Source organism: Limulus polyphemus, unplaced genomic scaffold (assembly GCF_000517525.1).
Source record: "Limulus polyphemus unplaced genomic scaffold, Limulus_polyphemus-2.1.2 Scaffold4662, whole genome shotgun sequence".
Taxonomy (NCBI): domain Eukaryota; kingdom Metazoa; phylum Arthropoda; class Merostomata; order Xiphosura; family Limulidae; genus Limulus; species Limulus polyphemus.
In genome coordinates, this window is record NW_013670272.1 from 64,804 (window position 1) to 77,827 (window position 13,024).

At 35.6% G+C, this 13,024-nt stretch overlaps 1 protein-coding gene across 1 annotated transcript in view; it reads left to right on the plus strand.

The window, feature by feature from the left end:
• LOC106471504 (serine/threonine-protein phosphatase 6 regulatory ankyrin repeat subunit B-like) overlaps window positions 1-13,024 on the plus strand; it is a gene marked incomplete at its 3' end in the record, with an annotated part of 79,291 nt that overhangs the window by 63,648 nt on the left and 2,619 nt on the right. The window contains exons 28-32 of the mRNA XM_013932106.2: window positions 379-490; window positions 768-1,035; window positions 1,469-1,541; window positions 3,562-3,830; window positions 5,568-5,752. Coding sequence (XP_013787560.2) covers window positions 379-490; window positions 768-1,035; window positions 1,469-1,541; window positions 3,562-3,830; window positions 5,568-5,752 — 907 coding nt within the window. The remainder of the gene's footprint in view (window positions 1-378; window positions 491-767; window positions 1,036-1,468; window positions 1,542-3,561; window positions 3,831-5,567; window positions 5,753-13,024) is intronic.

Genomic DNA, 13,024 nt, shown 5'->3' on the forward strand with positions numbered 1-13,024 from the left:
CTTAAAATATTTTAATTTTATTATTACTTTCAGAAGCAACTTTTTTTTATTCCTGTATTAAAACTAGCTTCTAATTTAAATAAGTGAAATAGAAGTACCTCACACATTAAACCACAAAAAGTGATAAAAATAGCTAAAAATGAAGTTTCAAAAAGAGTATATAAAGTATCACTACATTTCACCATAATAATTTGAAAAATTTATGGTTCAAATTATTTGATAATCATACTGTTTCCTATAGAAAAATAAAATAAGAATACATTGTATGGCTAGTTTTTTCTTTAATATTTTAAGATTGTGAAACTTGTGAGTACTAAAATGTTTTGATGTTTGTACTTTCTGTGAATTTTATATTACTAAATTGTTTATAACATTTAGATGTTATGGGAATAACAGAAGTGATAAAAGCTGATCCAGATAAATCTGAACATACTCCATTTTCTGCTCTTTTCTGGCAATTAGGATCAGAACCTTTCCCAAAAGAAATAAGGTATATGTCTTCTCTGTAAGGAAATCTTTAGGTAATAAGATAAAGTTTAATAACAAAGGCATTTATTCAACTGCTGATAAATGTTTTTTTTTTTTTGGCTACAGATTTGTCATGTATTTCAATGTCAGTTGTAATTTATTCATTCAGTATGCTAAAATTTGAGAAATAGATACAATTTCATAAAGTAAAATCTAATACCAAACACATAAATATTGCATTGTACTTTCCTTAAAATTTAGTGTGTGTGTATATATATATATATTTTTTTTATATTCAGAAACTGGTGCCTAAACCTGATTAAATCTGGTGCATCTCCTAACATCATCACATACTATCCAATTTGGGAGACTCCCTATCCAGGTGTACCATGTTGTACCAAAAATATTATCCACTTACAGGATGACAACTGTTCTAAGTTGTCTCCATTGATGGTGGCAATATTTAAACAAAACTACCAAACTGTCAAGATGTTGATCTCAAATGGAGCAGATGTGAACTTCCCTGATGAGCAGTTGAAAACTCCTCTGATGTTGGCAGTTCGAGTGGTTAGATTTTTTCTTTCATCTGGAAATAGATAATTTTTTGTATCATAATTACTTAAATTATTTGTGTATATTTTAAAAAGGGCAATTATATGCAAATAGTAAAAGAAATTTTGAAAAAAAATATAGATGATGTAGGAATGACAATACTAAAAAGTACAGAAACAAAGTAGGGATGAATACCTGATAACATACAAAAATCCCTACATATGTAGCCATATTTTTCCAAGAAAAACTGTTATCTACTACTAAATCTTCAATTCCTTTCATTTGCATGAATTCAGGTTTGAATAAAATAATTTAAACTGAATAATACTATAAAGTCTTACAAAAAGTCTATAAAGTCCCATAAGTTTGTAACATTAACTCAGTTCTTGTATGAGATGAAAAGTGTTTCCATTTCTAACTCTCAATTACCCATGTTTTGTGTATGCAGAATGATGTGAAGATGGTAAAACTACTTTTGAACAATTCTTATGATCCAGATACAGATTACCATCCACTTTCAGGTGTGTTCTTAGGATGTGTTAATCAGTTTGTTGTTTTTAGGCCTAGTTTTATATAATCTTGTTTCTTTTTAATTTATTCTTATGTTTTAGGTACTTGAATGTTTTAGAATGATAAATTTTTCAAATTTCTTAATAGTTACATAAGCAGTATACCAAAGATGGATCAAAAGATTTATTTCCAAAGATATCTTGTGATAGAATACAGTAGTCCCTCTTAGATATGACCAATCTGTTTGCCATGATGAAAAAGTCATATCTGACAGGAAGTTGTCATTCAAAGGATTAATAACCAGATAATTAATGACCGAGTTCAAGCTGTGCCAATCGATATTGCCAAGGCTTGAGCATAATGGTTTATATACTATATGAGTAATCAGATGACATAGCAAATTGGTATAATAATACATATGATGGATAACAGTTTAATAAAGATAACTTAAAATTGTTTTATGTAAAATATTTTATCTTGGATCAACTTTCCAGAAACAGGACTGTCATTAGCTCTAGTTCTTATCACAACTAATCAAATACTAGCTTGTTAAGTTTGTGATTTGTTTGCGATTTTATGCACTTTGGTGACTGTCATGTTCAAATTAGAACCGCTTTCCCATAACTCCATGATTTTAGTGTTACCTGCAACAATTGTTTGAACTTATGTTTTGCCAACCTGCATTTCAGCAGCAATATGAATACATTTGGCAACCTTTTCATGCTTTTTGATGACTTCAGTCTTTTCTTGGAGTGTGAAGTGTTTAGGTTTTCACTTATCTTGAGACATTGTGAGACAGAATCAATTTTTGTACAAAAATGTAACTTATTCTTTGATATGTGTGATATTTATACAGCAAGCCGATTAACTACTCACCAGGAGAATTACTTACCTACATCTCGCATCATCTGACATCTTGAGAAAACATTCATTCTGACTGCTGATTGACTGGTGAGAGTTTACCCAGCTTGCTTCATGGTCAATTGCACACTACTCGTCAAAACACTCACGTGTAAACTGTTGTAATCAAACACTAATTGCTGTTGAAATTATTAATATTTTCTGATAACATTGAATAATTGAGGTAGAGATATTAACATTTTGAAGGATATTACATAGAATATGAAAATTTCCCAGCCTTTATTTTTATTGTGTGGTGTGGCATCTAATCAGTTACCTATTGTGGGCATCAACAAACTACAGTTAAATCATCACCGATTCAGATTATAGTACATACATGTATACATAAAATCAAATTAATGAACACATAACAAACACAAAATGTTTATACATTTTTATTGAAATCAAGGAAAGGAGAGAGGCCATTATCTGATCTTCTGCCCTAAAATTACAGTTGTATGTTGCTTCTGCCAGGAAGTCATTCGTGGGAGGTCAGATCAATGTAAAATCGTTCTGTGCACAGAAAAAAAGTTGTATCTAAAAGGAAGTCATTATTAGGATGCGTTGTATCTACCAGGGAGTACTGTAATGAACTTATACATGAAGTACTATGTTTTTAATGCATAGTTCGTAATTAAAATAGTTCCTGTTATAGTATATATATATGAATATCAAGTGTTTCAATAAATACTTCATCTGAGATGTTGCCTGATACGTTTTCTGATTCTGTAAATAGCTCCACTCCCTCAGAATATTCAAAATTGTTGATCTTAGTAGTGAATTAAACAAGGCATATTAATCTTGTTTAAAAGCTAAAGCATATCACTTAAAAACATTTTTTAACATTTTAATGAATACAGTTTATGCATTATTAGCAGTTGTACTTAGAAATATTTTTTATTTTAAAATTATTCTTGTACATTTAAATAAAAGGGCAATATATTATATATTTGTGTTCACATTATTTAGATTTCTTCTTTTCTTCTAAGTTTCTCTTTAGAAGTCACCACAAGTAGATTTTTATGCATTTAGTAGTGTTTGTTCTGTTTCAGAATAATTTAAATTATTGATTATATTTACAGTATAAAAGAGGAAACTAATAAAACAGTAAATCTTATTCTTAATGTTTAGGCTCAAGAATTGAGTTTCAGAAAAATAGCTCGGTGGACCTGACTAAACAAGATAAGAATGGGTGGACAGTGATACATCATTTAGTGTGCCCACATCCTAACTTTACATACAGTGATACAACACTCTTGTATTTGCTAGCTAAGGTTGGAGCACCCTTGAACACTCCTGACAACACAGGTCTAACCCCTATACAGCTGGCTGTCAGGCAACAAGCAGAAAACCTTGTGAATGCATTACAGGAGCTTCTGAAGGTTCCTACTGCTGAACAGGTAGAATTGGGTTATGGTAATGATTTATGAAAGCTACCCAAAGTCTCCTCTACCAGTTATGTTACAAAAGTTACTAAAATTCTAGTACTGAACAGATGGAATTAGGATAAGGTAGTGTTTTACAGAAGTTACTGTAAGTCTCTACTACTGGACAGGTTTAGTTGGTGTGTTACAAAGTTACTGAAACTCTACTACTTGACAGGTTTAGCTGGTGTCTTTAAAAAGTTACTGTAACTCTACTACTGGACATGTTTAGCTGGTGTATTAAAAAAGTTACTGTTAGTCTCTACTGCTGGACAGGTTTAGCTGGTGTATTAAAAAAGTTACTGTAACTCGACTACTAGACAGGTTTAGCTGGTGTCTTTAAAAAGTTACTGTAAGTCTACTACTGTACAGATTTAGCTGGTGTACTTAAAAATTACTGTACCTCTTCCAATGGACAGATTTAGTTGGTGTGTTACAAAAGTTACTGTTAGTCTCTACTACTGGACAGTTTTAGTTGGTGTGTTACAAAAGTTACTGTTAGTCTCTACTACTGGACAGTTTTAGTTGGCGTGTTACAAAAGTTACTGTAAGTCTACTACTGGACAGTTTTAGTTGGTGTGTTACAAAAGTTACTGTAAGTGTACTACTGGACAGATTTAGTTGGTGTGTTACAAAAGTTATTGTAAGTCTATTACTGGACAGGTTTAGTTGGTGTGTTACAAAAGTTACTGTAAGTCTACTACTGGACAGGTTTAGTTGGTGTGTTACAAAAGTTACTGTAAGTCTACTACTGGACATGTTTAGCTGGTGTATTAAAAAAGTTACTGTTAGTCTCTACTGCTGGACAGGTTTAGCTGATGTGTTACAGAGGTTATTGTAAGTTTCTAATACTGGATAGGTTTAACTGACATGTTACAGAAATTATTGCGAGTCTCTACTACTGGAGAAGTGTAACTGATGTGTTACAGAAGCTACTGAAGTCTATACTACTGGACAGGTTTAGCTAGTGTGTTACAGAGTTATTGTAAGTCTACTATTGGACAGATTTAGCTGGTGTGTTAAAAAAGGTACTGTAAGTCTATACTATTGGACAGGTTTAGCTAGTGTGTTACAGAGTTTTTGTAAATCTACTATTGGACAGATTTAGCTGGTGTGTTAAAAAAGGTACTGTAAGTCTATACTATTGGACAGGTTTAGCTAGTGTGTTACAGAGTTTTTGTAAGTCTACTATTGGACAGGTTTAGCTGGTGTGTTAAAAAAGGTACTGTAAGTCTATACTATTGGACAGGCTTAGCTAGTGTGTTACAGAGTTATTGTAAGTCCACTAGATAGGTTCAGCTGGTGTGTTACAGAATTTACCAGATATTCCTACTATGAACAAGTTGGGTTAGGTAAGGACATGTTTGGCATATATCACAAGAGCTACTAAGTCTCTGTATGGAATTTCTTGGATTAGGTTTCAGCATTAGCATCAGTGCAACTCACTAGTTAAATCCTTGATACTGAAGGTGTTAAATAAGAGTTATCATGCTTGTGCATTTAGTTGAACATACAAGTCTAAGAATGAGTTTAGGACTGATAATCTTCCTTCAGTAACTTTGAAGTAAAAGTGTTAGTTTATTTTTTGAAGAAATGGTAATCAGAGGTTACAGGCTGTCTATATGAGTATTTTTTTTTCTTAGGAACTTAGAGCATATAGAAAAAAGAATACAAATGTGTACTTAATTGAGTTCTGGTTTATTTTGCAACTAGGTCACTCTGCATTTGAACCCTCCTATAAATATAGATGATGGAATACAATGGGTGTTACCAGGATATTCCTACAAGACTGATTGCAAAGCAATGCTTGAGAAATTGGAAAAGGAAACTAGTATAAAAAGTAATGAAGAGGAACCAAAACCTAATGTTGCTTGTCTCTCTGGCTTATCTGATTCTGGGTATGGTTAAACATTAGTTGTTTTGGAGCTTAGTTCTATCTTGTATGATTGCATTTATTTTGTGCTAAAATGAAAAGAGAGTAGATATATATTTCTTCTGGGTAGTGGTGTTTGAAAGATAAAATTCACTACAGTATTGGTAATATAAAAACATAATGCTGTCTGCTCTTGATAATGGCTTTTGTTTCCATGATAGAAATTATTCTCCTTGTAGAAAAAAAACATTTGAATACTGTTCTCTTGAAAAGTATTAAGGTATTTCAATACTTATATCTTGATAGGTAATAAGACAACTCACATCTGTACACAGATTAGCTATCTCCCTCAGTGGGTATGCTAAAGAGCTTTGCATGCTACTAGCTTTGAGGCAACTCTCACCTAATTTCATATGATTTTATGTGAATTGCACCACAGCAATCTGACATCATCATGTGACAATAGCTCTTCACCAATAGGAGGGCGACTAATTTCCCCTATGCATTTGCACTCGTGAATCTTCATTCATCTCCTCAGCATTGTATTGTACAGATGTGTTTAAGTTTCTCATCTGTGTTCAATTTATTGAGACTTGCATCTTTAACGAAACTTTGATTTTATTTAGCTTTTGTTTTACAAGCTTTAATATTTTATCATGAATTCTCAAATGGCAATGATTTATGCTTGGTCCTCAGTGGGGGATGTTTTTCACACTTAGGCCTTATTTCTGCTGTGGCTTTTGGAGTCTTGTTAACTCTCAGGGTCATTGCAGACATTGTTTAACATGTTGTGGATTACCACATGCTTTATGGGCCTTCTACTTCTGTCTCATTGGCCGAATATCTTTTTCTTCAGCTAGAAATGATCTTTTAGACTATGGTCTTCACCTGACTTCCTTTGGGTAGTACCTTACCTTTTGTGGAATGACCTTAACCTGCAATCTCTTTCTGGTTTTCCTTCTCAGATATGTTCCTTTCCATCTTCATTACTTGTGTTCTATATTATTTTTTTCATTTTCTCACTTTCTGATCGACAGTTCTTTGAGTTTGTCTTGTCTTTTTTCCTTGCTTGTTATGTTTTATACTGTTTCCTATCTAATAGCTCATTTCTCATGCCCTAGTACCTCAACCCCCCCTCAAGTTTGTGACTCAAGTTTTACCAATTACCTGTCATTGGTACCTATCTGGCTAACTTGGGGATCATATTCTTTACCTTCTATTTCACTTTTTAGATCCCTATTTTGGCATTTTTGGTCTTTTTCTCTTTACCATTCTGTATTTCTTCTCATAACTCTACCATTTATCTGATGTACTTCTTAATGCTTCTGATGGCTTCTTTAGACATTTGTTCTATTTTCTGTTTGGCCTCTTCCACTTCTGCTTTATCCATCTGTACTTTGTTCCCCTGCTGTTTCTCTCCTCCTGCTGTTGGTCTCAATTTGTACTGACAGTTGTTTTCTATTTCTCCAACTTAGTCTCTTTTCTTCCCATTTCCATTTCTCTTCCATCCAACCCCATCTGTAGTCTTGTTCACCTGGTTTGCAGTTGGCCATGGGCAATGTGTTAGACACCTTCCTACATGTTTCTGTAGGACTCTCCTCTCTTTGTTTCATCTGTGCTTTCCATCTTTTTTTTGTCTTCCTGCTCCTTGCTCTTTTCTTTAATTAATTATCTGCCCTCATGTATTTGTTCATATCATGAGAACCTTTGCTTGTCATATTCACCACCTGGGACTAGTGTCCCATTTATTTGACTGTTTATCTCTGTTAGCCCATTCTCTGATGTTTCCTCATCTTCTACCTTTCTTCTTTTACAGTGTCTACTCGGTTGGAGAAAAGACTGATCTAGAGATCTAAGTTCTTTTTCATGCCCACTCAGTGTTAAGTACTAATGGGTGTTTTCTTCTTTTCTCATCTCCACTGACTTCAGCCTATCTTCTTCCCCTGTGAGCTGTGACATATCTGGTCACCATGTTTTACACTTCTCATTCTCTACCTGCATGAGAAGTTCTTTTGGTTTTGGGGACTATGGCTTCTCTAGAGCCCTTTATTCCTTTGGAACATGCCCTCATGTATCTCCTACAGTAAACCTTGTGGACTCAAGATTTTCTTTTTTGGAGTCCTTTGTCCTCTTTTGTAAGCCTCTCTTTAAGGAATTGTTATGGTGACTAAACCCTGCTTTCACTACTTCCTACATTACCTTAACACCTCTCTAGCCAGATCTTTCCCTTCTTCAATTCTTCTCCTTCTGATTGAAATACCTTTTTCAATTAGGACAGAACTTTTGACATTTGGATTCTGAGGAAGAGTTCAGTCCACATCATCCTGCTTGATCTTCTCGCTCTTTGTCGAGCATGTTCCCATTCCTACCCCTTCTTATGGTTCACTTGGTCATGTTCCACTCAACCTATTCTACAGTCTTTTCCTACCACAACCATATTTGTGGCTTCTGTTCCATGGCCTTTTTTGTTTCAGGTGTTAACCATACACTTCCTAGCCTGTTTATATCCTTTGCTAGAAGCTTCAGTCTTGGTGGCATACTGCCTCATTTGGGTAGTCCATATCCTATCAAAATAGTAGTCTCTACACCCTCAGATCTGTGGGGTTTACCCTTGGTTGTACATGTCCATCTTAAACGATTTTGCCACTTATCTCAACTCTAGGCTTCCTCGCTTATGGTACTCTATTCCTCATCCTTAGGCTCTGACTGTTTATTTCTCAGTCAGGATTGGTTTTACCTTTTTCTTTGTAAGTACTACTATATTCGTCTTTTTCTTGTGGACCTCAGATATACATGCTACCCTCTTTCTTAGGCCCTATTGTTGGTTCCTCTTTGACCACCTCAGCCATGGCCCATTTGATATTCAGACCTCCCTCTTCTCATTATCCTCCCTTTCTCTTGTTTCTCATTCTCGTATTCTCCCTCATGCATGCAATTTGCCCAAAGTGTTGTCTATCGGGTCAGACTTTCCACTAATGTGGCATTATTCTTATCACATTCTTTTCATAATTCCACTGTATTTGTCCATCACCATCTGTAGTAGGTCTTTTTTCATAGGTCCTTCTGCCACCCCTTTTCTTCTGGCAATAAATCTGTACACCACCTTTCTGCCTTTCATACCCACCTGTTCACTGATGGATTCTTGGTCTCAGCACTTCCTAGTTGTTAGGTGGCCCTGTCCATGGCCTATCTCCATTCTCAGTACCAAGAGAGGTTTTTTTTCCCTGTCTTCTCTTTTCTGTTCCACTAGTTCATTCTCCTCAGTCCTCCTAACCCAACTTCCTTGCCTGACTGAGATCTTAATGAGGTTTTGCATGATCTCTGGAATGCCCCATTTGAGCAGTTGACTTCCTGGCTTTTGTACCTTCTTTCTCTCCTAACTTGTTTCCTTCTACTTCTCTTCTATGACTACTGTTGTTCCGGTGTCTTTCCTTTAAATACTTCTCATTTCCTCTCCCTGGACATATCCTTTTTTCCCTCAGACTTCCACCACTTGGGAGGTACACTGTACTTCTCCCTTATCTACCTTTCTTCTGTCTCTCACCTATTGGACCATTTGCAATGTCCTGTTTGGCTGCTCGGTGGCTTTATCACAGTTCTCACCTTTTAGTGGTTGCTGCCTTTATCTGTCCCCATCCTGGGACCCCTCTTTTTTCCATAGACCTCTTTCCTTCTTCTCAAGCAGATGGTTCCATCAACTCCTTCATTGACATGTTCATCTCAGGATGTTCACAGACTACTTGCCTATTCATTGCATTTGATTCTTCACCTTTTTCTTTCTCTCATATCTATTCTTCAGTGGTCCTTGAACAAATTCCTTCAGGTGGACATGTGCAATCTCCACACATTCATCTTCTTCTCTACTCCTTATGGTTGATTTATCTCATGATGGTTTTCGGCTTCCACTGGTCACCATTCTTCAGTTACCTCGCTGTCTGTGAGAAGGATATTTACTATTTTTCCATTGTTTGCTCTGGCTCAACATGTACCTGTTATGAGATTGTGTTTCACAAGACCACTTAAGATATCCTCATTGTATACGTCTATCAATATTCACTCTATTGTTCTGTCCAGACTGTACCCATTCCATGACTCTCATGGAAAAAGCCATCACCAGGGAGACATTCTGCCCACTTTTCTTGCTTGTGCTTGCTGGTTTTTAGAAATAGGGCTTCACGGTCGCCCTATGCATTGTCTCCAGTAAAAAATCTTTCCAGACTGAAGAACCATCAAGTGGGAGCACAAGAGACTATTGCCACCAGTTCCTAGCTGCTAGGAGTGGTGATCCATAGAGAACCCTCATCAATTAGACTCAATCACTGGGGCTAGAACAAGGAGTACCAATAAAGTGAGAAGTGAGGTGGTGGTGATACCATTAGTGTAGTGCAGATCACCCCTCAAATAAATCAGATACATCACTCATGCCTTCCTCCTGCATTCTGAGACTGTCCAGTAGATGTGAGGGAAGCAAACAATAAATATGGACTAATATTGCATAATACAGTGCCCTCCTCCTGTAGGTAGAATCTGTTCCATAGTATATGTTCACTCATTTGGGCACTCACTATACAATGTCAATATATATGTATATCTCAGATGTCCTTATTCTGCAGTTTATGTCTTTTTCAGTAGAGTCAGGGTGACTACACTCTATAATGGTCCTTAGCACCTGACTAATAAGCCCTCATCCAATAGCTAGTGTAAGTCCCATAGAGTCTGATGGTAGAGTTGAGACAAGCACTCTATGCATATCTTTAATGTATCTCTAACATATTCTCTTCCTGCAGCTGGGGGTTAGTCCCGTAGAGTATAATGGTAAAGGTGAAGTGAGAACAGATACTTATCACACATTTCCTCTTCCCACAGCTGATGTTAGTCCCATAGTTTCTGATGGTAGAGTTTAGGTGAGCACACAAGGTACAATTTGAACACACCCCAATCTCATTAAACATATTATCTGTCCAACAATTTGTGTGCAACTTGAATAGTCATGTTCTAGTTACACCCATTCCTGCAACACAAATTTGACTTCTATGCTTCTTCCCTTTTCCCATAAGAGTGAAGAGTATACCCTGGATGAGATAAGATGTGCTTGTATGAAGCCATTGACATCAGATATCACAGCTATTGGGCACTTTCCAAAAGGTGCTCATCTAGGTAAACTTTTTACAGGTCCCTCCACCATATCATTGTGAGATTCTAGCTTATCTGTGTGAAGAAGTGTTATCATCTTGGAAGTTAACATTTTCCTTATCCAAAAATGTATTTCCAATAGATACCTCCATGTACATTCCCACTCATCTTTCCCCTATTCCTGTGCACATTTTCTTACTTGTTTTATCAATATTCACAAGTGTAACTGCATAGGGGGAGTTTGTGTGCACGGTGGTGTGTTTTGCCTTCCTATTGGTGAAGGGCTTTTGTCCCATTGATAATGTCATCATGCAATGGTACAATTCACATAAAATCATGTGAAATTAAGTGGAACTTGCCTCAAGATAGTGGGAGGCAAATCTCTTTGGCAGACATGCTGAGGAAGATAGCAAATCTGAGTGTAGAGATATCTATCAGAAATACATTTTCAGTTAACCCATTTGACACAGGTACCCCTTTAAACACTTTATGTGCATGTCACTTTGTTATATTCTAAATTTAATTAAACACCTTTACTATCAATGTATGTTATGACTCAGAGTTTTATGTTATCTAAGTTTTAAGTTCTTTATTTTAAAAGAAACCTTTAAAAACTACCTAAAACTTCAGATATTTTGTCATGTGACCCATGAGCTATGAAAATTCTCCACTTTGGCACTCCATATCTTCAGTAATATAATGCCAGTTGTGTAGATGTATGTTTAGACAATAAGATGTGTATTTAACCTATTAACACACATTTCAAAGTTCCCTGGATGAATGCAATTGAAATAATTAATTTAATTTTTTAACTCCTGACTGGTGCCGTGCCCTCCTTCAATAAATTTATTTGAACTTTATAGCTTACATTTAGAGGTTACATACACATGTATATAGTGTTTAGAAAAAGCTCATTTTGCACTATAACTCTTTCAGCACGGGCTCAGTACGTGGGACAGACCTTGTAACCATTTTGTGCTTGTTATAGTTTTCCTGCTAACTTTTGAATTAGAAGTGTATCTTCACATAATTTTTCAGATTATCAGTAAACATTACAAGGTTTACGTATGCAAAATATAATATTTTTTAAGTATTATTTTTTTCTTGCCTTTTTTTCTTTTGGAATGCTTACTATCCAACATGCAAGTATTAGGTTGTCAAAAAATTAATGTCGGTTTTTTTAGATGAAAAAACCCAAATAACTTGTATATCAAAACAAAACATTTATTAAATGAAATAGTCTCCATTCTTATCGATGATGCTTTTCCATCTTACAATCAGGTTGTTAAAGCATTGATTATAAAAATCACTTGGCTTTGAAGCAAAAAACATGTCAATGCCCTCTTTAACACCTTCCACATTTGTGTATGTTTTCCCATTAAGATGGTGTTGCAGCGAAGGAAAAAGAAAGTAATCTGATGGTGCCATGTCTGGAGAATATAGTGGGTGGGGGAGAAGTTTCCAACCCAACTTCATAATCTCGTGTTGCGTCAAACGTGCCACATGTGGACGTTATTGTCGTGGAGAATAAGAACACCTTTCTAATTGATGAGCATTTCTTATAAAGGGCTTGATTTAAATGTTCAATTTGCTGACTATAGATCTCTGCATTGAGAGTTTGCTGTGGATTGAGGAGTTTGAAATGAATTATTTCTTTGATGTCCCACCAAATGCAAAGCATCACTTTCTGCAGATGGAGTTCAGGTTTTGGGGTAGGAAGTGGTTTTTGTCTAGGACTGTGCCATTGTTTTTGGCATTTAATATTTTCATATAGTATCCATTTTTCATCACCGGTGACAATTCTGTTCAAAAATGGTTCACGTGCATTCTGCACCAGCAGAGATGAAGCAATGTTCACACATTGGAAATGATGATCATAGGAGAGTTCATGAGGCATCCAAACATTTTTGTGGAGTTTTCCCATATTCCTTAGATGTTTACATATTGTTTCATGAGAAACATGCATTTTCTGGGCCATTTCACGAGTGTGTTACCTTGGGTTAGACTCAACAAGTGTCTTCAGAGCATCAATATCAATTCCAACATGTAGACCCCAGCCAGTACAGTTTTTAAAACTAGTCACCTGAACGAAATTTGCTGAACCGTCGCTGACACTTACGAACGTTCAAAACATTTCCATTAAACTTCTTTAGATATTCTTTGT